Source organism: Astatotilapia calliptera, chromosome 17, assembly GCF_900246225.1.
Source record: "Astatotilapia calliptera chromosome 17, fAstCal1.2, whole genome shotgun sequence".
In the NCBI taxonomy this organism is placed as follows: Eukaryota; Metazoa; Chordata; class Actinopteri; order Cichliformes; family Cichlidae; genus Astatotilapia; species Astatotilapia calliptera.
Window position 1 is genome coordinate 25470721 of NC_039318.1, and position 27535 is coordinate 25498255.

The 27535-nt window shown below is 38.7% G+C and overlaps 1 protein-coding gene across 3 annotated transcripts; it reads left to right on the forward strand.

The window, feature by feature from the left end:
- Positions 1-1584: 1584 nt before the first annotated feature.
- Positions 1585-26645, forward strand: pacsin2 (protein kinase C and casein kinase substrate in neurons 2). 3 transcript variants are annotated; one of them, XM_026146761.1, is made up of 11 exons: positions 1585-1747; positions 14901-14992; positions 15253-15409; positions 15681-15916; positions 17769-17924; positions 18079-18254; positions 18360-18480; positions 20130-20260; positions 23042-23173; positions 24276-24457; positions 24922-26645. In XM_026146761.1, exons 2-11 carry the CDS (start codon positions 14936-14938, stop codon positions 25032-25034), a joined length of 1461 nt encoding a protein of 486 aa, XP_026002546.1. In that variant the 5' UTR covers positions 1585-1747; positions 14901-14935; the 3' UTR covers positions 25035-26645. The 3 variants fall into 3 exon arrangements, with proteins under 3 accessions (XP_026002546.1, XP_026002548.1, XP_026002547.1); XM_026146762.1 differs by lacking the exon at positions 1585-1747 and adding an exon at positions 10446-10466; XM_026146763.1 differs by lacking the exon at positions 23042-23173.
- The last annotated feature ends 890 nt before the right edge of the window (positions 26646-27535 follow it).

Genomic DNA, 27535 nt, shown 5'->3' on the forward strand with positions numbered 1-27535 from the left:
GGAAAGTGACCATTGCACATCTCTGTTAATCATATCTTAGCTCAAGTTACAGAATTAGTCAATGGGCTTTACATGTGTTATTTTGGTGGAAGCACAAGGCGGTTATAACTTCCTATTTCTGAAAAGCCATCTGTGGTTGTTTATTTTTTTTAATCATCTTTCATTGATAATATTTTCTCACGGATTCATTATCTGAATAAATATTTGTAAGAGGATGAAAAAAACATGCCTCCTCCGATTCCACAGTGTACTTTCTGATTTTCAGAGGAGAATTTGTGTCATTCTGTTGCTGATTCATTTTAATAAAAAAAAAAAAACATGGATATCGTCAGCAGCGATACATAGGAACAGAGGCCAGCAGCACCCAGTTCTCATATCTGGTGAGATTTAATTAGAGTCCCCCCCCAAAATTACCCCAAACAGCAGTAGATGTGCTATATTGTTGGCTCTTTGTACCTCCGTATCTATTGTTTTCAGATGACATGGTCTGGAGCGCCACAGACCTCACAGTGGGAACTACTAACTTTTCATAAATAGTAATCTAAAAAAGTTTTCTGGGGAATGTGACGTCAGAATGCGCGTCTCGCTCGTTTGCATAAGAAAATCTATCTTGACTAGTCCAGCATCGGAAGTCATGTGATTTCAAAATAAAGTGTGTGACACCGAGAATATCGAGAAACAAATGCACCACTTAGGTTGCCTAAACAGAATTCATCTCTGCTAAACATTTTTTTCCAGATTAGTTTCTTCAGATTACAAGTGCAATATTATAATGAGGCCACAAGTAATTTTTTTCTGGTTTAAAATAAGCCTTTGAGGGTTGACTCGCCCTATTGGTCCACATACAGTTAAGGCCAAGTGTCTTTTCTTTTTTTTCTTTTTGCCATTTCATTAATTAAAATGTATTTTAAACCTGTATAAAAATATTTTTGGAGTAAATCATTTAAAAAATATATACATAAATGAAAAATCCTCCATATACATATATGAGGGAAAGAGAGAGAGAGAGAGAGAGAGAAACATAGAATACATTACCACCATGACCATGATTTACTTGCAGTGTTTCTCTTTAATCTGAAGACATACTTTATATGAAGATTTTGGAAGTGGCTGATCATTGGAACTGTGGCTGGATGACAGTCTCTTGTATAATTTTATGTAAATACCATGATAGTGTGCTGTTTAAATCTAATATTTATTATTATTTATTTGTATTGTTGTGGTGTGTTTTATGGTATAGCACCTTTGTTTTGAATATGCTATAACCATAAAATTTGTTTACATACTTATTTTATTTGCCAAAAAAAAACTTGTTTTTGTTAAAAGTTGCAAACATATGAGCACAAATATTTTCAAGCGAAAGCTGTAAATTCAAACATTATTTATGGAAAACAAAAAAAGGACTTTTTTGTTATGCATTTCATTATTTAATTGTTTTAAAGATCTCACATGAGCTGTTTGCTCAATAAAGTGTGTAATTTAATTCAAGCAGTCTCCTTCAGCTCTATGATCTCTGTGAAACTCTGCTTGGCGTTATATATACGTCATCGCCTGTCCTCGCAGTCTTATTGTGAAAATCTTGACCGGATGTGCAGGGTCGTCTGCTTATAACTGACACGGCTATTTCAGTCAGTTGATCCATGGTGCCGCTGCTGAGCAGAAAAACGGCGAAAAGATTTGTAAATTGGTACCACTGGGACCAGTAACGCTTCATTAGATCATAAATCCTCAATAGGACCAGTTTAAGGTAAGTTTACATAGATACTTTTATGTTGTGCTCTATTACTAACTTACATTTACTAACTGAAGGGGCTGTGGCTTATTCGCTAATGTTGGAGCTAACTGAGGGCTAACTTTATTAATTCGCACTTGAAGGAAGTTGGCTTTACAAACACGAGAACCGGTATTTAGTCGTGGGAAAGGTCAGATAATGGTAGCGCTAAAGTGGTTTCAGGTGTGTCATGGACTGTAAAAGTGAAGTTGAACTAGTTCACCACTGACTATTATCACGGTTGCAGTAACTTGGATATTCCGGGGACCTGTAGTAAGACTTAAGCCAGCACAGTTAAGTGGTAATGTACTAAATGTCACCGTGATTTATGTGGGATTTGATGTTATTGTTATAAAGCAGAGTCGGTCAGCTGCTTTAAGCTGTTTCACCTCAACTGTTCTCACGTTTTTGTAATGCGAGTTTGGAGCTGAAGTGGTAAAGGGCGGGGCAGGTTTCGCAAGTAAAGATAACCTCCTAGCTTGCACGCTGTGCTCGCAGCATTACATAATTTTAACATTTTCAGTGGAAACTAATAGATTGGTATGTTTGTCTGAGCTCTGACACATGCCCTCTTGATCTGCTCTGCTCAGTTTGCTGCAGTGTCATCTGGCTGCCAAGTTCTGCCCTCCTCAACTCCTGTGCTGCACATATCCCGACAGTCTGTGTCTATATTGCTCAGAGCTTTGGGGACTGACTATAACAAAACACCTAATGGTCATGACATTAACCATGAATGAGTGGAAGTTATCAGTCATCATGTAGCAGGAGAATTTAGAGATGGATACTAAGGCGGAGATTTGAGGTCCTTGTGTTTTGTATGTGTAGTTTTGTTGTCAGGGTAAAGCAGTAGTGAAAATGCACCTGGTTCCTTTTTTTATGGGGGGGGGAAGACATCCAAAATGATTGGACCTTCACATAACCAAGCTAAACTTAGAATGGGTGTTCCAATTCAGGCTGAGGACACTTCACTGCATTTTGAGGTACTGTTGTTGGTGTATTCCCACGAAGAAGTTAAATGACTATGGGCCTGCAACACTTGATGAGACTATCTTTACTAGAACTAGAATAAATAAATAATTTGCTACTGAGTTCATCTCATAACCAAACTCCCCCGTGTTTTCACAGTCTCTTACTCTTGTGCTCCTCGACATCATGATGGGTGTTTTGTGCAGCTGTTTTTCCTCTAAATAAGAAGTTTTGGTGGCCACCAAATATATTTGGGCTTTCCAGGGTTGGTTAAAGAAAAGTAACTTTATTTTTTCTCTAAGTAGCATTTGCATTTACTTGGGCATAAAATCTGTGCCCAAGAGGACTTTTACATTGGTGTTTTTTGACTGAAGGCTTTCTTTTGGTCCTCTTGACTCAAGCAGTGAATGTAAATATTGTGTTCGTAACTGGTAGATAATTGAGTTTTAAATTGAATTAATTGCCCAGACCTAATTCAGTTCAACATAATCCTTATTTATTTTAGATTAGGACTTCTTATTACAGTTTAACAAAAGAGTTCTTTCTGTCTCCCTTTATACCAGCCTTCTTCTCTTTAGCTTCCCCTTGGAAACAGAAGATTTGGGGCTTCTATGAACACCTGGATGGTGCCTGAAATTACCGTATTAGTGCTATCCACTCTCTGACGTGATGTATAGGAAGAAGCAGGAAAAACAACCCACTGCATGAGCATTTGCCATTATAACAGTTAGGGGTGTGCGATATGACCAAAATCTCATATCCCGATATAAGAATTCTATCGTCCCGATAACGATATAAATCACAAAAATGTAACACTTTCTGTAAATTCTGTGAATCTCGGGCAGCTCGACTTATGGAAGTGTTTCCAGCTGTGCGTCATGTAGCTGGAATCAAGTGTTTTAACAGATGCATGAAATTATAAATTTTTAGACATAAGTTGTAACAGCTGCCGTTTTTGTTTGTTTTTGTTTTTTGTGAGTATTTATTACACAGCGTGCTGCGGGGAAAAGCCTCTAAGGTTTGAGTCTAAGGTTTTGTTTTTTGTTTTACTTCTCATCCGTAAATCTGCTCTTTCACGTGATTCAGTTTATTTTGAAAAGTCTCAACAGGATCTTGAGCTTTATTGTGAAAGGTTTATGTGGAACATAAACAAGCGGACACGTGATGGTGTTACCTTCGTTGTTGCTAACCACAACGCATAAAAACAGACGCTTGTCCATCCATAGTGTGGTTATATAAAATATAAGAGAAAGAGAGAAGTTTAAGAAATTAATATAGCCACTAGAATGACCATCAAAACGATGAGAAAATATTGCCATAAACAGTTTATTTTCCGACACCACGAAACAAACGTAAAATGAAATGATAGCTGTTTTTATATTGTCATCCGATATATATTGTTATATCAACAACACTAATAACAGTATGTAAAGTACAAAAAATAAGTATTGCTTCTTTTATGCCAATCCACTTTTATAAACAAAAATAAGGATAAGAAATTGATTTGTAACAGTTGGTAGATTACTTGTTTGCGGTTCTTTGCTGTAGGGCTGCCACGATTAGTCGACTAGTCACGATTACGTCAACTATCAAAATCGTAGACGACTGATTTAATAGTCGACGCGTCATTTGAAGCTTTGTAAGATCACAAAAGACGCAGGAATAAGTAGTAGGATTTAAGAGTGTAATAACGGACTGAAACAGAAGATGGCAGCACTGCATATACAAGGATGCCAGCTGCCGTTAAACCCCGAAGAAGAAGAAGAAGCGGTGTCCCAGAATTCATAGCGCAGCCCAGCTCAGTTTCCAACAATGGCGGCAGCTAGTTAGTTTTAATATTACTCTTATTATTCTTTCTGGGTCACAAAATAAACGTTTAACGTATATTTAGGCGAGAATGTAGCTGTGTAAACCTCAAATATCTGCTCAGTTTACCAAGACACCACATTTTCAAAAGCGCTCCGACGTTTTCTGAGACGTCTGTTACCCACTAGCTCGATAGCTAGCCGGGGGCAAGGCTCACTAGAGCCCGTGAGAACACTGGACTCCCGGCAAATCGTTTTCAAACCCACTGCCGTCTGTCGCTACTCAGGTTAAACATATATAAGTCACTTAGATAACTTAAAAATGTTATTGTTTGGCTTTTTTTAGTATTTTATTTGTTCCTGAGTAAATCGGTTTGGCTGAGAAATCAAGTTATAGTTTTTACACAGCTGAATAAATGTCAAGCAGAAAACTGATTATCAAAAGTGTGAGATGCTGGAGAATATACTCCGGTGTCCCGTTATATTTTAGATAGCATGGAGTTTATTAAACTTCACCGAAACAATCTGTAAATTTCATTAAAATTTATTAAACTAATCTTGTCTTTATTTTTAGTTGGCACATACCTTACGCACTTAAAGCTGTAAGCTAATGATAGTTCTATAAGGGCAGATGAATGCTTGTGCAGTAAGCTGTACGTTTTACGTCCAATGATCTGATTAGTCGACTAATTGCAAAAATAATCGGTGACTAGTCGACTATCAAAATAATTGTTTGTGGCAGCCCTACTTTGCTGAAGACTTTGCATACTGCTCATAATGCAAGACTGGGGCTTCCACAGGAAAACATGCCTGGTGGTGATGTAACAATCTCCTCTTTCCCTTTCATGTAATACTGGATTTCCCTCCATTATGTTTCTCTCCATGCTGCTGGCATACAGAGTGGAAAGTGCCTGAAATTGTGGAACAAATGCCATTGTTTATCCTTGTCCACTGAGCAACAGGGGGACTGATCAGTGATGTCGAGGCTGGGTGTTGACGGACCAGCGGTTTCATTGTGTAGAGATCTGAGGCTTCTTAACTATAGTTAAGTTCTACCAGTGATGTCTGTAAGGGCCACAGATGCTGTTCTGGAAAGGCATATTCCTTTAAGAGCAGCTGTTGAGCTCATGTGAGGAAAGGAGGGCAGAGTTGACTGAGAGTGATAGATATTAAAGGTCATGGCCTGTGATTTTATTTATTTTTATTTTTTGGTGGATACTACTACTACTCCTGAGTGCACAAGTTTTTTTTTCTTTTTTTTCCCTCCTTCTTTAGCACAGTTGGTATTAAACAATGCCCTGCAGTGAAAGTGCAATATTGAAGGGATAGATCAGCTCAGCTGCACTCTCCACCACAGAGATTGCAGCTGCTTTGTACTACAATAAAGTAAAATGGAAACATGCAAAACCAAAAAAAAAATCACCCTTGCTCTGGTAAGTAACTTCCATGTGATTAGCTTTCAGCACATATTTCATTTTTTGCATTGTTTTGTGTATGTCATGTATGAAAATGGTTGAAGTTGCTCAAACATTTAGTCTACCCTCCACATAAAAAAGTATCATAGCTTCACAACTAATCAATTTCCTGGTTCTTTTACCTCTTATGGTTTGCAGTAAGGCTGCCACAAACGATTATTTTGATAGTCGACTAGTCACCGATTATTTTTTGCGACTAGTCGACTAATAAGATCATGCATCCATTGGACGTAAAACATACAGCTTATTGCACCAGCATGCGTCTGGATTTGTATAACTACCATTAGCTTACAGCTTGAAGTGTTTAATAAAGACAAGATGATAGTTTATTAAACTTTTAATAAAATTTGCAGATTGTCTCAGTGGAGTTTAATAAACTCAGCCGTCTGCTCCTTGCTATCTAAAATATAACAGGACACTGGAGTAAATTCTCGACCATCTCACAGTTCCGTTTAATCAGTTTTCTGTTTGATGTTTATTCAGCTGTGGGAAAACTATAACTTTAATCTCAGCAAGACCGATTTACTCAGGAACAAATAAAACGCTAAAAAAAAAGCCAAACAATAACAGTTTTAAGTTATCTAAGTCACTGATATATCATGTTTAACCTGAGTAGCGAAAGTCCGCGGGGGGTTTGAAAACGATTTGCCGAGAGTCCGGTGTTCTCGCTGGCTCGAGTGACCACTTAAACCCCCCAGCTAGCTAGCCAGCTGGTGGGTAAGAGATTTCTCCGAAAACGTCAGAGCACTTTTGCAAATATGTGATGTCTTGATAAACCGATCAGATATTTGCACAGCTACATTCTCGCCTGAAAATATCTTAAAAGTTTATTTTGTGACCCAGAAAAAGTAATATTAGAACTAAGTAGCTGCCGCCATTGTTGGAAACTGGAATTGGCTGGGCCGCGCTATGATTCCTGGGATGGGTTGGGGGTTGAGCTACGCTGAGGAAATGAAGAACGCAGTTGGAGGCGTCTTCGAATTTGGGAAGCCTTCGTCACGCTGCTGTAACGTAATCGGCCTCCAAAGGATGCGGCCTGAATTTGGACACAGCTACGAAAACTGAGTTGCTTCTTCTACTTCAGGGTTTAATGGCAGCTGGCATCCTTGTACATGCAATGCTGGCATCTTCTGTTTCAGTCCGTTATTACACTCTTAAATCCTACTAACTCGTGCGTCTTTTAGGATCTTACAAGGCTTTAAACGACGCGCCGACTATTACATTTGTTGTCGACAATTTTGATAGTCAACGTAACCGTGATTAGTCGACTAATCGTGGCAGCCCAGTTTGCAGGCAGTTAAATATCTATCAATCCTGGAGTCATTAGTGGCCCATTCAAAAATTCTTGCAAATCTTATCTGAGGAAAAAATATAGCAAATGTGGATGTGCCTTTTCATTTCATTTTATAAGTTGTGGGTTCTTGCTTATACTGGCAGATATCCAGACTAACATGTATTTGTCAGGCAACAAAAACTGACACAGAAGTCATCAGCATACCTCCAATTACTGAATGCATTTAGATGGAGGCAGAATGAGATTATGTCACATGAATGGAGCAATATCTGTGTTTCACTATTAAATGTTTTACTGAAAATGGCCATCGTATCACAAATCCTCATCAAACCACTTGCTTTGTATCATCTGGTGTTCTGATTATGTTTCTCAACCACTGATATAAAGACTGCTTTAGGCATGTGTGCGCCTGTCGGCTGTATATATGTGCTCATTTCTGTGGTGCGTACGTCCTGTTGTTTCCTGCTTTTCTGCTTCATTCATTATTATCTGTGACAGTCTGCAGGGCACTCTGAGGAACATAAACATGCAATGAGAAGTCTGTCTATTGATAGCTTATGGAAAGGAATATGCCCTTGGTAAAGGGTGTGTTTTGCTTAGCAGTCTTTCCCACCATTTGCAGAAGTCACTGGGAGCTCGTGTCTTTTTACAGACGTGACTCAGGCTTTCTCACTTCTTGCCAGCATACTACAGTAAGTGTTCATGTGCTTTTAATAAAATGGTCATCTTTTGCCATTCATCAGCACTGGTCGATGTCCTGTTTTTGAGGGAATGCACAGCATTTATCAGTTATCCCTGTGTCCTACATAATGACAAAATGTCACATTTTGACATTATGTTATGCCCAATGCGGAGAAATTATAAATCAGCACAGCTGGAAACTAATGAGATTATCATGGAAAGCCCCATGAAGGAAAGCAAATCCAGCTATAATAAAGACTAAAAATGTTGAACACAGTAATAGATGAGTCTTTTTTTTTTTTTCTTCCTCTTCTTCTTCCTCCTCCTAATAATTATACATATATGCCTAAAGATATGTGGTAGTCTGTGAATACATCCTTGAACCTTTACAACCTTAGAACTGTTACAACAGCAGCTAAAATAACAGTAAACTGTTTTAGAAGTTAATGTCATTCATATAAGAGTATTGAACAGACTTGAGCTCGCTTTATACTACTCATATCTATTTAAAACAATATGATTTTAAGGAAGATGATTTTATTATTATTATTTTCAATAACATCATATGCTCAACCTGTCCTGTTTTACTGTTTGTTTCAACACTTAAGCAGAGGTAAACTATACCTCATCAGGTCGTGCTCACCCTATTCGGAGTCTGCTTTTTAAACCATTCACAAAAGAAACCACTAATACTACTTTCCAAACAGACAGCCTGACAAGTGTATTACAAAGCAAGATTAATGGGTTAGCGAGTTATGTCAAGTCTTTCAGTGTAATGAAGGTGGTTCTGTTTTAACCTGGGAAGAGCGCCATAGCAACCTATGCTGACCACATAACCTTTTCCAGTGTAAAGTCTGCTGTAATTTCCACTTTATCTGACTCAGACTTCAGTAACATTCAGCTTATTATAGAATTATGATTATTAATATAAGATCTCCAGCCTGCAAAACTGTAGCACCAAAGGAATCTGTTGTAAAGTTATCATAGTGCAAACTGTGCATCACATTGGCCTGGTTTTTCTTGCATACAGAACTATTGGTACCAAACCCTCCCAATGCATCCTCAAGCAAGGTTTTGGTCTTTCCTGAAAGCAAAATTAAATCAATAGGATTATATTTTCATTATGATGGGACTTGCTTTACTCAAGCATAAAATAAATTTTCTTTAACAAATAGCCCAAAAAAGACAATGCATAGATTTCAATTAAAGTTAAAGACTTATTGCCCTAGTTATCTACTTGTGTACATAAACACGCACCAGAGAGTTCTTTGAACCTGGAAAAACGATGCTGGAATTTTTATTTTTTTTATTTATTTTTTTTCTCCATTCAAAGATTCTTGATTTTATGCAGCATCTTCTGTGTTGGTATATTTGCCCCTTTCTTTGGAAGTATGCAGTATCGTTCAGTGTAGAACTTGAGTCTTTGATGTGGCAAAAAAGGGAAATGATGTGTCAAACTCACCCTTTCATGTGGGCACTTGGAGAGCCAGGGTTGGCAAAGAAAGTTGATAACCGCTATCAAGATACTGTTATCTGTTTGGGGTTTTGTCAGTCCAGCTAACTCGAAGAAAGCCTGGCTGTGTTGAACTCAATTCGTAGAACAGCTCTTTGGTGTGTTTTTTGCAAAATGGGTTCGAGTAGTGACAGTGTGGGAATTTACTTAACATGCCATGGCTCAGTCAGGCACTGAGGAATGTATTTGTTCACTTCTATCTTAAGGCTATTGTCAGCAATTAAATTCCACTGTGGTTAGTACATACACTTATCAGACTTCAGTGATTATGCAATTTCTAAGCCTGTAATCTAAGGCAGTCTATAGTCTTGATTAAATCATACATTTAGAAAGACACTTGTCATTTTTATTCAATTCAAATTTAAACGATAAACACTCTTGACTTTAGTTTCCGCATATTTAAGTGTTGTTGTTTTTTTTTGCTTGGGCATAGCAGCATAGTGTTGAAATTTCCAGCGTTCTCCTACAGTGACAGACTGAGTGGACTTCAGACCCCAGCTTAGTCAACACCATTGTTTACAGTTCTGGCTCAAGCTGTGTTCAATTGTTTAGCACAGTCCACACAATGTCCTTCAGAGCCAAGGGTGTGCAGAGGTTTTCCTATATAGGAATTCAGTCTTTGTGGCGATTTAAGTTTCTTTTAAGTGTGTAACAGATTGTCCTATTCATCCTTGTTTATTTTGAATGTAGCTACTAGAACAATCACCTGCTCAAACTAGGGCTGCTCAATTAATCGAATTTTAATCACGATTACATCTGGGCTTTCAACGATCATTAAAAATGACTGAGCCGATTATTAGCCCCTCCCTCATGCTTTACACTCGCGCTGCTCCATGTGGCAAATCAAGCGCACTGCTCTGCATTTCGAACACGCGTCACAACAAGAGGACCCGAGGGAAACTCGGAAAGCTAAGCAGAAGTTATTTGGAGAGGAGTGGACTGCCGTTGGTTGAAAAGAGAGGTAAAAAAAAAAAAACTTAAGTGGTGTGGAAACATTATGGCTTCGCGGAGTCAGACGTGGATCAAGTAGACACAGTGTGTAAACTTTGCTATGGTGTCGTAGCTGCACCACAGAGCAACACTGCAAAGTTCACATTTTTCATTTATTTCTTATATTGCAAACATTTGCACTGTTATCAGTATTTGCACACCATTTTATATTATTTTTTTAAAGTCATTATTCAATCCGGTTGTTCAGTGATGACGCGACGAATCCTACTTCCGGGTCTAAAGTAGTCTGCGTTTAATATGGCTTTTGTGTTGTTAACATGTTTAATGTTATGTATTTTCTTCTATTTGATCTCAAAAAGCTCCTAAAACAGTCAGTGATCCCTGTTGACCTCCTCGGCTTTTATTACCGCTAATCATTTATTTAAGCTCAGTTTTTAAAACCTTAGGATGTAACTACAGTCCAGCCCATGCAGCAGTATATGAATGACTAACCTCGTATTGTGGATGGATTATCTCAGTTGTTCTCCTGGCTGAAGTTTGGTCCTTTTACAGCATCCTGCCATGCGATTACATTTGTTCCTGACCACCGAGAACACTCACGTTAACTTTTATCGAGTGGAAAAAAAGGTTAGCTTGTTTATATTATGCTAACATAGCTGTGTCGCTAGCGGTCACGTAGCACATCATTATATACCAGCTAGCCCAACTTCAGTAACCCTACAAACGTCACTGCTGTTTAGTTTTCTGTCTTCATTTATGTTGGAAGTGATAACAGAGCTGTACGTTTTAATTTGTTTCCAAAACCCCGCAGTCAGGGACATGCTATATTGTATTTAGATAGAAGCTAGCGAGTTAACATCCTGCTAACTTCTAACTCCGTTAAATGTCATAAATTCCGTTTTCTTGGATGCCTGGATGTTAAACTCAGTTGTTACACCTGGTAGAGCAGAACACTAATCATTTTATTAAAGATGAAAGACTTTAGACAGTTTTTCAACTCTCAGTAATGCCACAGTGATCGTTTGATATATGGACCCGCAGCGGAGTTTAGACCCAGACACTGCTAGTGACGTCGGACTGAACAACCGGATACATTGTTATTGTTAAACCTTTAAAGCCCGTCAGAGCAGCATGCTCGTTTTGTGTAACTATTTTTAAATCCCTGTAGAACCTGAACGCTAAGCTAGCACAATAAATTTTTTTCCATATGAAACCAGAGGAGTTGTACTTACTTCTTATGCCATCAGCTTGTCCTCGGTCACGGTTTCCTTCCACATATAGCTTTGCAAAAATTGCATAAAAAGAGCTTGCAGGAACAAAAACATAATATTCCAGAAACACGCTTCCGATCATGAACTTCCCACATTGAACAAGACGTCAACACGAACTATCGCAAGTGACGTCGTTTTTGCGGAAAATGTAGTTTTTTACTTGTAGGCCTTAGAACTCGAATTGCACTGCTGGAAATAGTTTATTTTGATGCACATGCACATTCTTTGCAAATTTGCATCATAGGATTGTTTTTTTGTTTTTCCTGCAGTATATAAAAATTGCTGTATCTCCAAAAATAAAACTATGAAGACACTCAAAATAAATTTCCTGTTGTTGTTGTAAACTATTTTTTGCAACTTTTTTGTATTTAAAGTTTTGAGGGATAAACCTCTTAAATTTCTCCAAGTAGAAATATATGTAAAAACAAAAACGATTTTCAATTTTTTTGTAGTTTATTGCACTTTTTTGCAATTAATGTAGTTACTATGGACTTAATGCATACACATTTTTAAAATATGGGCTATAACAGTTGTATTGATGTATAGCAACTTGAAATGCTCCCACAAATGGCACTACAGCATGTAAAAAAAAAATAATATAAGCTCTGGCGGACGAAATAAATATCGTCAAATAATCGTGATCTCAATTTCAGTGAAAATAATCGTGATTATCATTTTTGCCATAATCGAGCAGCCCTAGCTCAAACATATTTGTATCCTGAGAATATAAGTATGTAGTTTAAACTGAGTTTTCATATCCCCAAGCACATGAACACATCTCAAAATGTTGATGTTTATGTATCTTGTAAAGGCAAAGTCATATTCTCAGTTTCATCCCCTCCCATGAGTAGCAAAACAGAAATGTGTATGTGTATTACTACGGTTGTTATTGGTTTACTCATATTAGGTCATTATGATGTTATTAGAGGTTTCTGTTGAATTTTCTTGCTGGTTTCAAATGTCCTTGCCCCTTGACATCACCTTTGTTTTTGTTTGGGCGTTTTTGTTTTGTTTGTTTTTTTTCTCTTCCTGTCACCCACACAAGTAGCTTGTGTTGTGTAGTCCACTGTTTGAAACGGCTGGTAGGAGGGATAGGACAACAGGATTGCACATGCCCCTTAATTCTTGGAAATTGGCTCTAATTAATTTTGTTATGAAGAGGTATCTGTTTGAAGTTTAATGATCACATGCTCATCATTTACATTCTTCTGGCTTGTCTCTTTTGAGATTTTGATCATCTATACCTCTTACATGATTTCTTATGAAGGATGGTCTACAAAGAAAATTGTGAATTTTGCACTATACGGTCACGTCTAATCAGTCAAGTCAGTTATGTTAGAGCTCAAGGTTAGTTCCCCTTCTCCACCCATCATTGGTTCAAAAGTGTATGATGACTGAACAGGGTGTGTGGTGTTTGTTAACTTAAAAGGGACCCATTTTGCTCATTTTTGACTCAGTATTGTTGTTTTCTCTGATTCTCTATATAGTGTGTAGCTTACATGCACAAATAATGAAATTGAAATGGTGCTCTTATTTAGAGAAGTAACCCGTTTAACAACAATAAACTGAGTCAGGAATGGTGTTATAACTGGACTAACTTTTTGATGCAGACAAAATGCTCCACAACTACAGCTTATTAAAGCTGTCATTTATGAGAAAATTAAAGTTCACCCCTTTTTTTTTTTTTTTTTTTTCTTAAAAAGAAAAAATGTATAGAAATGGTGGCACACCATCTGTTGTTGCATAGTTTCTTCTGAGTGTGTGTATTGGCTGTTAGACCGACATAACTTCACAGTTTAAGAGAAAATTGTTCATTTGCCTCCCTGGCCTGTGGACACCACAATACTACCCTCTGTCCAAGTCCTGCCCTGGAGGCCATGGGCCACTGACCATTGATGAACAGACCCACAGAGCAGTGGGCCTCATCTTCTCACTGTCTCGCACAGCTGAAAGGGGCCCAGTGTGTTCATACTTGGCACTAAATTGAATCTTGTGTGATCCAGTCGGAAGTGGACAGCTCTCAATTGGGGGTGAGAATTGTTAGATTTATAAGTTGATTTTTTTTTTTTTTTTTTTTTTTTTTAAAGTAAAAGTGACTACTGGAGGAGTTTTACAAGACTTTGATAAAACTGCTAAACTCACTGTGGGTGTGAATGCATCTAAAAGTGTGTAGTTTTGTTTTTTAAGTTACAGATCTTAAAAAAAAATAGAGGTAGAACATGAACGCTTTAATTTGCTATGTTTTTATTGAAGCCACATTTGACTTTACTACCTCAGCATCTGAGCATTATTAAAAACTTCAAATTACTTCTGCTCTAAGTGTAGCTGAGCACAGAATTTGCTGGGTGAAAGTTCAAATACACTTTGAAGTGCCCATTTGAGAAACATTTGCATCCTGTTGATACTTGCAAACTGTCAGCTGACATCGGTTAGATTCAACTCTGATCTGAAAATGTATATGAGATACTAGAATGAAAAGGGCCTCCAAGTTGATGAGGATGAGAGGAAGGAGAGGAGTGGGAAATTTAGCAGAGAGGAGTGAAGGGAAGAATAAACTGCCTGTTTTTTGAGGCTTTTGAGTTTGAAATGCTGGATGCGAGGACTCAAGGAGTAACAGAGCAAAGACTGTCGTACTAGTCTGGAGGAAACGGAAGCTGCCCGCTGTGCGCCTCTTGATGGTTTCTTTTTCTGCGATAATAGAGACTCAGTGTTCTGTGAGTAGCCGCTGTGGTTTCAACTTGTCATATGTGCTGGTGGGGGCGTGGGGGACCCACCTGCTGGCCAAGATTATCGAACCAGATCACACACTCTGCATCTGTCTGAACTGCTCTTCTGAACCTTTTATCTTTCACATCTTATCTGCGTCTGAACACAGCTGTAGTCTCTGTGGAATTTTGTGACAGAACAGTGATGTTGACTAAATGCTGTTTTCTTGGTGGTTTTGTAATGCATGGAGGGAAGACAAATTTGAGTGTTTAAAATGTTTCCCTTCCTCCTTTTGGTTTATGAACATCAGCTTGTCTCCCCCCCACACATTTGTGAAACAGAAAGTTACTGTAATAACATGTGAACTAGACTGATTGTAAAAAGCCTTGGACCTTTTTAAATGGAGTGTGGTTTGTGCTCATAACATGGATATTCTGACTTTTAATTTTTGCATGCGTTTTCTCTAGGACCCACACACTAAGTGTAGCTTTGGGCAGCAGCCATGTCAGGCACCTATGATGACTCCATGATTGATGTCTCCAGTGACAGCTTCTGGGAGGTGAGATGCATTAAATCTTTCCTCTGTTCTACAGTTTGTAACTTGGTTATTTACACTTTTTTTTTTTTTTTTTTTTAAATGGCTCAACTCAAGCAAACGATTGAGGATCAATTATAATATAATTATGCTCTAAATCATTCTTGGGAGGGGTGTAACTGCTCTCCAAAAGAAAGCCCTTTAATAGAAAACAAGCACTGTAGTTTGTGTGGTTTTTTTCTTTCTTTCTGTATATCCATCAAGTTTTATTTTCTGGTTTGCAGGTTGGAAACTACAAGCGCACCGTGAAACGGATAGACGATGGTAGTCGGCTCTGCACAGATCTCATGAACTGCATTCATGAGCGGGCGCGTATTGAAAAGGCCTACGCACAGCAGCTCACAGAATGGGGGAAGCGCTGGCGGCAACTTGTAGAGAAAGGTAAGATTAAATTGTACATAGTTAATTTTTTTTTATATACATAAAGATTTTGCTTTGTCTTAAGTAAATTGAGTGTAGTTTGTACTGTGCCGGTTCAGTTGCCTAAAGGCTCTTTGGGTGAAAAACCTACAATAAATTATAATTATTGTAGCATCTTAATCTTTCTAATATATTTATCACCCAGAACAATGTGCTGATTCATCATCAACAATGGGAAATTTGAGCTCAAGTTGAATCGAAGCGTGAATTTTCTCAATAACTCTGCCGTCAGGACCTCAATATGGCACGCTGGAGCGAGCGTGGGCTGCTCTGTGTACTGAGGCAGAGAAGGTGAGCGAGCTTCACATGGAGGTGAAAGCAGCATTGATGGGAGAAGACTATGAGAAGCTGAAGAACTGGCAGAGAGAGTCCTTCCACAAACAGATGATCGGTGGCTTCAAAGAGACTAAAGAGACTGAAGATGGCTTCCGCAAGGCTCAAAAACCCTGGGCCAAGAAACTCAAAGAGGTGTGAATTTCAAACTTCTCATGAGCTCAGGACATTTGATGTGAGTTAGGAAAAATGTAGTTTAGCTTTAATAAATCATGAGCAGCGTCAGCTTTACTCTAGAACTAAACATTTAGGTAAGGCTTCACATTTGAGGATTGCAAATCAAAATTGGGCTTTACAAATTTTAGTCTGGCACAAACATCACTTTGTTCTCATTTTAAATTTCATCCTCTGGTTGTATGGTCTGTAGCCTGAAAAGACAGGCTAACAAGCTACCAAACAAGGAATGTCACAAAAAGGAAATTTTAAGGGTGACTATCTCAAGAGGTGGAAGTACTTAATTACTCAATTTTAAAAACTGCTATATTTATCACAAGATGATCTCAGCAGTCAGAGAACGTCATTTCTCTTGTGAAGTTCATTTTTAACTTTTTGGTTTTTATATGCAACCATGGTTGCATGTCAGATGACCAAAAACAGGGTGTTAACACACCTTTGTTGCTGAGGAAGGACAGTCTTTCTTATGACTCATATGGCATTCAGCAGTATCCCTCTGGTAGTTTATTCAATTGTGCCTCTTTGAAGTTGGATAGGGCAGAGTAAAATTTCTCAACTTAAAGTGATGGCTATTATTTTGCTCATTTTCACTTTAATTTGTTAATGTCATTCACCTTCTATGGTCTGTGGGTCAAAAATGAAATGCACTCGGTGGATTTTGTTGTCTTAAAATTCAGTTGATAAAATCGAGCGAGTCCTTTTGTCTGTTTCAGGACTTTGGCTGCACAATTCTGATACAGTTAGCACATGTTGATAAACTGTTTGGTGCTTAGCAAGCTTTCCAGTTTTGCCATCTTATCTAAAGCAAGGAAGTCATTTATCATCTTGCTGATCACAGCTATAAATTTTACCCCTCAGTTCTCATGAATACATTTTACTGACTCAGTGGTAGTCATGGAAAGAAGAGCAAACAATGTCTTAAACAACACCAGAGCACAAGCACAGTTGTATCTGGTTAGTGTTGATTTTGAAGGTTACTGCCAGGCATAGGAAAGGAAATGGTGAGGGCACAGAGGGAGACTCCTTTGGTTGAAAATGAGGTCTATGTATTTCCTACTGCTACTTTTATTTTAGCCTGTTTACTTGTTGGAACCTTACCCCCCCCCTTCTTCCTGGGCATATTTATGACCGGGCATGTTGCAACCTTCAGGCTCCCACTACTTCCTGTGAGTATGATGTCACAGGGGATGGTGACATCCTGGCCTGTCATTGAGCAAAACTGTTTTGTGATGGAGATTTATTGATTGACCAGATGGGCAAGGACAAGCGATGAATGGCAGAGAGAAAATGGGGGGTAATTAACTGGCTAGCTGACATGGGGGAAGTGAGTATTGTGTCAGTATCGGACCTGCCTTCTAAACTGACTATGAAGTATTTTATTCATAGGCCCGAGCCTTCTTGTTTTGTTTTTGTGGACATTAAATATTTTTTTTTCTATTCAGAAAAGGGAAAACACACAAATGTCTGTTATAACTTAAAAATTAGGGCTGGCTCTTGTTGTTTTGAGCCATCTAGCGTAATGATTACAAATGACATTAAAAAGTTCAGCTTTTTCGGTGAACAAGTGCGGTCATCAGTTTCACATAAATGTGAAGGCAGCCACTTGAACATTTTGGAAAGCATAACAAATGTTGTTTGCTTACATACTTCACTGAAAGTTTTCACACAAATTAAGGCTGGGTAAAGAGGTGGTTATATCTTCAGATACCAGTGTTAACAATTCTTTCCACACTTCCTCACACTGTTTCAAGTTACCTGGTTACACACGACTTGTGTCATTTCCTTAATTTTACTTTAACCATCAAACCTGCAGGTAGAGACTTTGAAGAAGGCCTACCACACTGCTTGTAAAGAAGAGAAGCTTGCAGCCAGCAGGGAGACTAACAGCAAACTCGAGAGCAACAATAACCCTGAAGCCCAAAAGAAACTCCAGGAAAAGGTGGAAAAGTGTCAGCAAGAGGTCCAGAAGGTACAGTTTCCTGTGGCAAGAGACTAAGAGGGAGGCTTGTAACTGGGAAGACATTTTGTTTTGTCCCCCCCCCCCCCTTAGCTGAATGTGGGAATCTGCGTGAGTTTTTGTTTGTTAAATGTGATTTATCATTTCTTCCCTTCTTACCTTTCAGACTAAAGAACGTTATGAGAAATCCATCGAGGAGCTGAACAAATTGACCCCTCAGTACATGGAAAACATGGAGCAAGTGTTCGAGCAGTGCCAGCAGTTTGAAGACAAGCGCATTCAATTTTTCAAAGAGGTGCTGCTGGAGGTTAAGCAGCACCTGGACCTCTCAACCAATCACAGGTCAGAAATGACATAACATCCCTTTCAGAAAGACACAGATGTGGGAGAAGTTGGAGCTTTGAATAGTTGCACTTTAAGTGTATCCCTTGCCCTTTGTCATTGTAGATATCAGGGAGTTTACCACACACTGGAAGACACAATCTCTGGCACCGATCCTGAAGAGGACCTAAAATGGTTCCGGTCCAATCATGGTCCTGGAATGCCAATGAACTGGCCCCAGTTTGAGGTAATGTACTAAAGACCACACTTATTTAATGCATGAGTGTAAATCGGCTAGGGGAAGGGTTGAGCTCTGAGAGCAATTGCTAGAGGTTTCCAAATAGTTTTTACATCTGAACCGGATGCTCTGTTTGACTCGTGTCACTCTGAAGAGTGGGTTGTTGTTCCAGACTTGATGAGATGATGATATACACTAATAGCTGTTATATATATTATTCAGTAGGGTAATTTAAGAATGAATTAAAGTACTTTAGGAAGCTTATCTTAAGAGCTGCGGGTACTCTTGAGGTGCAGCTGTAAGCACCACAGGTCAGAAATGGGGAAAACATCTGAATGAAAAAGTTTGAAGGGAAGTAAAGCATTTGGCCCAAGCAGGAGTTATAGCCTTCTGTCACTCTTGGCATTGAGACACCAGAGGTGGAAGTAGATCTGTCTGCGGGTAAAGCTGCATGCGCTTCCACTGATACAATTTAGTGTTTCTGAATACTCTTGCAGGCATAGTTGTTCCCGTGAGCCAACTTCTTCCACTTTCTGTCTGACTAGTGCTTATTTTTGGAAGTTTAGGTTGTTGGTTTTTGTTTTTTGTTTTTTGTCTTTTTTTGGGGGGGGGGTTTAAAGAGGAATATATCTCCCCTTAGATTAAATTCTACACAACTGAGAACTGCTATCCATGGCACATTTAAGTAAACTGAATAAAACATCACTGTCTTCATTTCCCTGCAAGATGGAGATTTTTTTTTTTTTTTTTTTTGGTTTATGCAACTGTTTCAGCAACATGGTTTAGGATTACATAGTGTTATCTGCATTAAACCTGTTGTACCCCTGCTTTCCTTTCTGCATATTTGACAGAATTTGGAATGGTCTCGTCATCGTCCCTCTAAGAGATGGTCCATTGTAGTGAGTTCTGCATGAGGGCTATTCTCTCACAGCAGCCACAGGGAGACTATTTATTCCCACTAACCCTCTCTCATTCTGTGTGTGCCTTTGACTCAAGTTGCCTTAGTGAAACTTAACTGAGACAAAACTTCATGTGGTATATGCAGACAATGTATGAATAATATCAGTGCCAGTCAAAGGTTCAAGCTTCCTGACATTTACTTTTCCTCGATATCAGAATTGCTGTAATTTATCTTTCGTCTTTCTAACTTTTGGACTCTGACCCGTCATTTCAGCCTCTGAGGCATTCCTGCAGTTCATGTGAACTCTGCAGTGTCACATGATACTGTGTCATGGAAGACTTTGGTTTTGAGTTATAAATCAGAGGGGTTAGAGAAACAATTGGAGCTCTGAGGTTATGCTTGCATCCATTTTAAGGAAGAATAAAATTATGTAATAACCTTCCTCTTTGGTTGAGGGGGAAAATTTGTTGGTGATGTTTCTTTCAATGGGATATGGATGCTGCATATGTCTGTATATCCTTGACACACTCAAATATAAACAGACATGTATGCACAGTTTTAAAATTGAGAATTAGTGGATCAGCTTGAGAAACGCTGAACTGATCAGGGACTCTGGGGCTGTGTGTTTAAGATGCTGTGCTTAAGTTCTCCCTGTACTAGCTGATGGGCTTGTTGATTCACGCTTTTCACTTGGCTAAGTTTGGCACAGTTGTGCGGTTAATTTTTAATACGTAATTTTTTTTTAAATGTGTAACAGGAATGGTCCATAGACCTCAACCGAACCTTGAGCAGACGAGAAAAGAAGAAGCCATCAGAGGGCATCACATTGACGGGCATTAGTCCAGCTGGGTCAGACCAGCCTGTTCAGCCTGCCAAAACCAGCAACAGGTAGATGTCTGATAACTCATTGGTTCACTGTCTTTGTCAAACATGCAGAGAATAGAACATCTGATTTAATACACACATCTATCCAAACTCACCACATCAAAGATGCTGCTGCACCCTGTGCATGGCATCCTACTCTTAAGGAATGGCTGTAAACTTTGCATGAGGGAAGCTCCAGGAATGATGTTCAGTTGTGCAGCCGTCCCCATGGCAACAGTAAACATTTTGATACAGATTGTTGGGATAAAGTTATCGTCAAGAGACTAAGTCTGCTGGTGCATACCTGAAAGCATGCCAAAAGTACTGTGAAAATACAACCCACGCACATGCTTTATAGGCATTCATATTGGTAGTGACAAGTTGAAAAAAGGGTCGATTAATCGGACATCTGTACTTAAAGCAAGTGGGCTAAGATGTTATGTCAACTAATACTGTAATTAACAGACTCATTTTAAGATTTAAGCAAAATATCGACACAAACCCTCTTTCAGTTTATAGTAAGTGAGTTAATCCTCCATTGATCTAATAAAATACATAAGGGATTTAAGGCTTCTATCAAAGTTAAATGGCTGGCGGTTTTTAATAACATGAAGGAGTCTTTCTAAAGCGATAAGATGGGAATGTAGTTGTCCCCAGACATCTGTTAACTGTGTCGTGGCAACAGTACTGTGGACTTGACAAGTCATGGAAATGATGACAAAAGACTAATTTAGATACGCTCTATAAAAACTTGGTTAAATGATTTGTGTGTGTGTGTGTGTGATTGGTTTTTATGGGCCTGTGTGTTTTGGGAGGCCTCAACTCTTCACATTCCTTTGTAGCTTTGTAATCTCTCAATTTAATGTGCAAACACCTGCTGTTTGCTCTTAACAAGCAGGAAGATGTGTGCATTTAAAACTTGTGGAGGAGTGTGTAGAGGAGCCGATTGAGGGAATGCCAAGCATGGAAAGTATTTGGCCTCTGACCACTACCATTGCACTTGCTGCCACTCCCCCGTATATGCTGCTTATTGTTGGTTCTTTTTGAACATCAGTGAGTATGGGTACTTGTTTCAAGTCTGATCCCTATCTGTAGTCACAACTTGGATAATGGTGAAACTTGTTTTTGAGTCGGTGTCAGATTTCTTTTCTTTCCCTTTGTTGTTGGGTTTTTTGTTTTTGGTTTTTTTTTTCCTCTTTGTCCTTGATTTGAAGTGTCAGACATGAATCAAACCGATTTTAAAACTGCTTAGAGCAATGTCAAGTCTTTTAATTCATGATTATGAGGTCAACTTTGGATGGTTTCAGTCAGCTAAGTTACACTGTACCAGACTCCCACTGCAGAAGTGTTTGCTGTAATAATGCCACAGGCTTAACTCGGAGAGTATAGCATGACTATGCAAACAAAGGCGTTCACATTTCTGTACTTGGGGCCAACTGATAACTGCTTCTGTAAATGTTTCTATAAACAGGGAGTAGGAGTCTTGTTTCCTCTGATACAGGCCTTCTTCTGGTTTTTTGCTCCTTGAAACACAATCACAATAATGGGAAGTAAACAACCCTCATGTGACTTCTTCACAGGGTTTTTACACCTAAACAACCCACAGCTGGCAATTAAGGGCTCAGGGAGGGGCTCACTGATGTTTTTGATAGCTTTGTGATAATTATGACATGCAGCACTTATTAGTGAAAAACAAGTCTCACTAGAATGCTCTTTCTGTCTGTTTAGTTTCATGCTTTGTTGATGTCACTCTTTCATATAAATATGAAAATTACTGGGTCTTCCAGCTGTCCTTAAACCTACAGTTATAGCCCCACCTCTCTTGCTGTTGCTAAATGTGCAACAGAGGCAGAAATCTCTAACCTTCAGCTGACTAATTCTATGACCTGATTAAATTCTAAAATAACCTTTTGAGCTTGCCTGTGTTTCATCTAGACTCATACACTCTATTATCAGGCTTTAGAAAATGTAGCCCATGACGGGAAAACCGTCAGACGGCCCTGCTGAAAAAGCAGGTGCACAAGCGTATCTTTTTTTTTTTTTAAGATGGTGGAAAACATGATTCAGTGATGGGAAGTCTTACAGAAAAAGTTGCTTCTTGAGTGCTGTCAGTATTTTCCCATCTTTTTAAAAATAGAGTAAAGCCCACATTGTTGGAGGGACTTTGCACAGTCTTCTGTACAACTCTTTGCTCAATGACTTTTGTCTAACTCAGTTTTGAATATTTACTTCATTAGACGGTCTTTGACTATGCCTGGCCTTGTTTGGGGTTGGATACTTAAACTGATGTCTAAACTCATTTCAATCCAGAGAATGGCGTAAAAGATTCGAGTCTGACTGTAAGAGCTCATTATAGTTACATGCACACTACTGGAACCTGCTGGGAAATCCATGATGTTGTGCAAGACCAGCTTTGTTTTGTTTGGATTCTCACTGTTGGGTTGAGGGGTTTAGTGAAAGGCTGATAGGACAACTTTAACTTGTGTGATGTGCTGATGAACTTCAAGTTGTTACCTCACTGGACACATGTTCATTTGCCCAACCATTTTCTTACATGCTTATGAACTTAAATCCCATCCCAGCTGTCGCTGAGCGAGAAGCTCGGTACACCATGGATAGGCTGTCAGTCCATCACAGCAATAGCCCTTTAGTTTCCTTTTGGACTAAAATATCGAATGGGTCAATGATCCAATCTTCTTCTGCTTCCTGTTATGCATAACTTGGGGTTTTTTTTTTTTTTAAATCCCAGGTGTGACTCTGTATGCATGCTTGTCAACAATCTCTCACTGTGTCCCATGTTGTCAGCCTGACTGTACCAAAAGCTGCACCTGCGGGCACGAACCCGTTTGACGAAGATGACGATGAAGTGGGGGAGACTGCCGTGGAGCAGGAGATCACAGTCAACAACACCGTTGTGAATAAAGAGGAAATAAAAACGTTGGTGAACCGGAAACGCTCACCTGCAGCATTTTCTGTTTCTACCTTTGCTATGTGGAGCGTCGTTGGTGTCGCGTCTCGTGCATTTTCCTTTTCTTGGTTTCTTCCCACTACTTTTTATTCTCTCCTTCCTCAGGTGTCATGTTGTGGCTCTGCATGGTCATTGAATGGCATTGCACACAAAGCCTGTGTCTTTTCTTCATCCCTAACAGTTTCATGTCTTGCAGAACGTTAAGTGTATGCGCATGGAGGCGCATGCTTCTGCTGTGGAAATGCATTGTTTCTCTCTTACAGTCAGATCTGGATATTTGAAATTGGTCTTTCTGTTTCCTTTTTTTTTTTTTTTTTTTTTTTTTTTTTTTTTTTTTTTTGTGCCAGCTGATAATTTAAAGGCTCTTTAAAACAAAATGAGTAAGTTTTGTGTATCAACTTTTATTCATTTGAATAACAGTTGTACCTAATGGGTGGAGGGATCCAAAAATAGCCTTGAAACCATAAACTGGTCTGACTGTAAATTATTCTTGTTGGTTTTGTTTTTTTCAGCTTTGCCTGCCAAGTTCCTTCTGATGTTTAGGTGGCTCCCTCTCCTGGTCAGAGTTAAACTCCAATCATGCGTTGACAATTGTGATTTGTCTTGCTTCATCTTGTTGTGCTTCGGTTTTTGTTTTTCTTACATGTCGCGTTGATGGTTTTTCTTTCTTTCTTTCTTTTTTTTTTTTTTTTTTTGCTTTGCCCCCTATTATTTCTCTCTCGTCTCCATAGACTTCAAGTTCTTGTTGTCAGTGGCATATAAGCAATTTTGAAATCATTTATCCTGCGTCAACCAAATGCTTGCTTTTTAGTCTTGCAGTTGTTTAGACTGACCCAAAAGGAGTTTTTTTGTTTTTTGTTTTTCCCTGCATTTGGAGAGGCCTATTTTATGCTTTTGGGTTTCCACTGTACTGTATTTGTTTTATTCCCCCCCGCCCCCCCCCCTTTTTTTTTTTTTTTTTTTTTTCTTTTTTTGCCCTAACCAAACTCTTTCCACCTGCCTTGACGGTTTTTCTTTGACTTGTGAGGCAAAATACCAGGGTTTTACTATGTGGTTGGTCTGTCTGTCCAGTGCAAGCAGTACGGAGAAGACTCCAGACTGGTCGGATGAGGACACAGGTGGTAACCCTTTCTCCACCAATGGTGAGGGTAATCCATTCGAGGAAGAGCCGGCCTCTCCTGTTGTATCTGTGCCTGTCAAAGCTCTCTACGACTATGAGGGACAGGAGCAGGATGAGCTGAGCTTCAAAGCAGGTACATGACTAAAAGGGGTCAGTTTGGCCTCAAGCAATCATTTGTGAAGGAGATTATGATTTCAGTAATGTACACCTATGACCTTAGGGTACATCTTAGAGTTGAACCTCCCTTTGTCTTCAGGGCTGCCTTAATTCTTCATGGCATTGATTCAACAAGGTGCTAGAAAGGGCCCTAAAAGATTTGAGTCCATATTGATATAGTTGCTGGAGATGCATACTTCCATGATGCAACTCTGTTTAACCACATCCTAAAGTTGCATCCCCATTATTAGATTGCGTTCTGGTGACCTTGGTTCTGCTCAAAAAAATTTAGCTGCATATTTGACGCTGATGCTGTAAACTGACTTGATTCTTTTTTTCTTTTCTTTTTTTCCCCCCTTTTTTTAACCTTTAAAATTAAAATGACTTCTGTATATGTACGTAGATTAAGATTGATTAAGATTTCTCTCTCCCCATTTCCAGGTGATGAATTTACCAAAATAGGTGAAGAAGATGATCAGGGCTGGTGCAAAGGCAGGCTCAAGGATGGACAAACGGGCCTCTATCCTGCTAACTATGTGGAAGACATCCAGTAATGAATCGCCACAGATAGAAACAAATGTGAAGAATGTGTTTTATGAAACTTGACAGGCTCTTATTTTCAGCCCTCTTTTCCTTGTTTGTGATGACTGGATTGGAGTTGGTGGAAGACAGAAGAGAAGGGTTTGTAGAGCTTAGGAGGACCACTTTAGTCATTTCTTACCCGTGGACACTGTTGGAAACTAACTGCAAGTTTCCAGAAGATTTCAGGAAGATCCAAGAAGACTTGCTGTTGGTGTAAGATGTTACTTAGAATCCCATTTATGCTGTTACAGAAATAGCTATTCAAGTACATATTGGATAAGACTGAATGAAATGTGTGAATTTGGATCATTAAAAAAAAAAAAAAAAAAAATCACTGAGATTACGATCTTACAAATAGTCTTGCATGCGAAACACAGCCTTGATATGCAAGCCCGTTTTTAATTCACCAAGGGAATTGAACCTTTTTTATAACCAGTACTTGCATTTCTCCTGAAAGAATCCAGTCCATAGATGTTTTTTATTATTTGGCCTGAATTGTGAGATTCATGAACTTCATTTTAAATTAGTGTTTATATTCTCTCATTTCTTTCAGGGTTTTGATTTTTTCCCCATTCAGTTTGTAACCGTTGTGGTTGTTGTTAGTTTTTCAAAGGAATGGTAAAGGTCCTCAGTTACCTTTATTCATGGGTAGACTTCCTTTAGTGACTGCAGCTGAATGTATTTGTTTTTACTCATGGATTGTTCACTTTTACTGCGTCCACTGACCCCACTCCCTTTCTCACATACCTTTCTGATGATTGTAGATATTTTTCATGCAACACTGAAAGTTTCTCACTTGAATCTTCTAAGTTCAGTTCTCGATTCTTGTCACATGCCAGGTTATGGGAGAATATTTTGTTTGATTTAGATTTCATGTTCTAGCAATAAAAACACAATTGAATATTGTATTGCATATACATTAATATTAGAACAAATCAAACATTCTGATTGGATGATGTGCAGGAAATTCTTAATTTATGATGCCACAAGTGCTTCTGTTGTTCTGATGCTGAAATGTTGTGATGGAGAATCAGTTTGTACATTAACTGAATGTTTATGGCAAACGTTCATCGACCGTTACTGCTATATCTGTAAATATGATTTATATTTTCCCTTCAGAGGGCCATATGAGTTGCTTTGATCACAAAATGCTTTGTGAAAAATTAATTTTCTTTGGGACCTATGCCATTGCTATCACAGCCTTAATGCACAGTTTGCAAATATGAACTGCACATCGTTCACAAAGAGCATTCATTAAATAACTATTACTTTTGATGCCTTCAGGCTACAGCAGAGGAGGAAAAAGTTTTGTTTTGTACATCAGTGAGGAAAGATGTTTGAGTGTTGCTAGCAAAATGCAGTGACAGTTATACTTGCACAGAAAGGTTTGTAATTGTTGTCCCACATCACAATAAATGAATTTACTGGGAAAATATACAGATTTTCTTCTTATATTTTCACTGAATAACTTCAATGAATTGAAAGACACTCAGAACTGAGTCTGTTTCAATAGGTAACACAAACCGTTACAGATTTGATCACTATTGTACTTTATTTATTAAAAGAAGTTTGACTGCATCTAACTCTTTTCTGTTGCTGTAATTTTTCTTTTAATATATAGTTTTTTGCTTTGAGGGGGTATATCCTTACAAGGCACCATATGACTGTAAAATAAGTTTTATGTTGTAGCCTTATGCTATTCTGCAAGACGAGGATTTAAACGATACAACAGAAAGTTGAACAAATGTCAACAAACTGGAATATGCAGTTGGATACTGTGATAAATCTGACTGTTTTGTTTTTAAGGTTTGGCATCAAATCCATCCAAGACAAACTAGACTGGATGCAGTTTTCCCACACACTGCAGGTTTCTATTTATAGTAAAGTTATATCTCTCTCTCTCTCTCTCTCTCTCTCTCTCTCTCTCTCTCTCTCTCTCTCTCTCTCCATTAAATAGTCTTGACACTGGTGTATTCCCTTGTGTTTCAGCTGGTATGATAATCATTTAGGCTTCCAATAAACATGCATCCACAAATCGCATCTCTTTTCAGAGACACATTTCATATGACACACATGTTGATATGTTATAAACTTAGAAAGTATTGGACATTGTTTTAATGGGAACTGGGTGTGTGTTTGTTTTTAAAAAGCCGTATAGCCCCGAGTCACTGCATTGCTTTGTTTGGTTTTAAAGAAAACTTAATGTGTGTACAATATATTAGATATAAAGTGAAAGGTAACTTGAGCTGCTCCCTTATTTCCCAAGTTGTCACCACAGCAGATAGATCTGCATATTTCATTTGGCACAGGATTTAGCTGGCTACCCTCCCATTTTTCTATACACTAGCTTGGGACCCCCTGGGTCTGGGTGTCTCTTCTCACACTCGGGGAAACTCAAGTAATCCGAGTTACATGTGACCTTTCACATATAACCTTTTAAGCAATACACCACAGAGCAACTCGATAACAGTTT

Coding starts and splice junctions, on each gene's coding strand:
- pacsin2 (XM_026146761.1), top strand. CDS start 14,936: ATGTCAGGCACCTATGATGACTCCATGATTGATGTCTCCAGTGACAGC. Junction 15,410..15,680: donor GCGGCAACTTGTAGAGAAAG/GTAAGATTAAAT, acceptor CTCTGCCGTCAG/GACCTCAATATGGCACGCTG. Junction 24,458..24,921: donor TGAGCTGAGCTTCAAAGCAG/GTACATGACTAA, acceptor CCCCATTTCCAG/GTGATGAATTTACCAAAATA.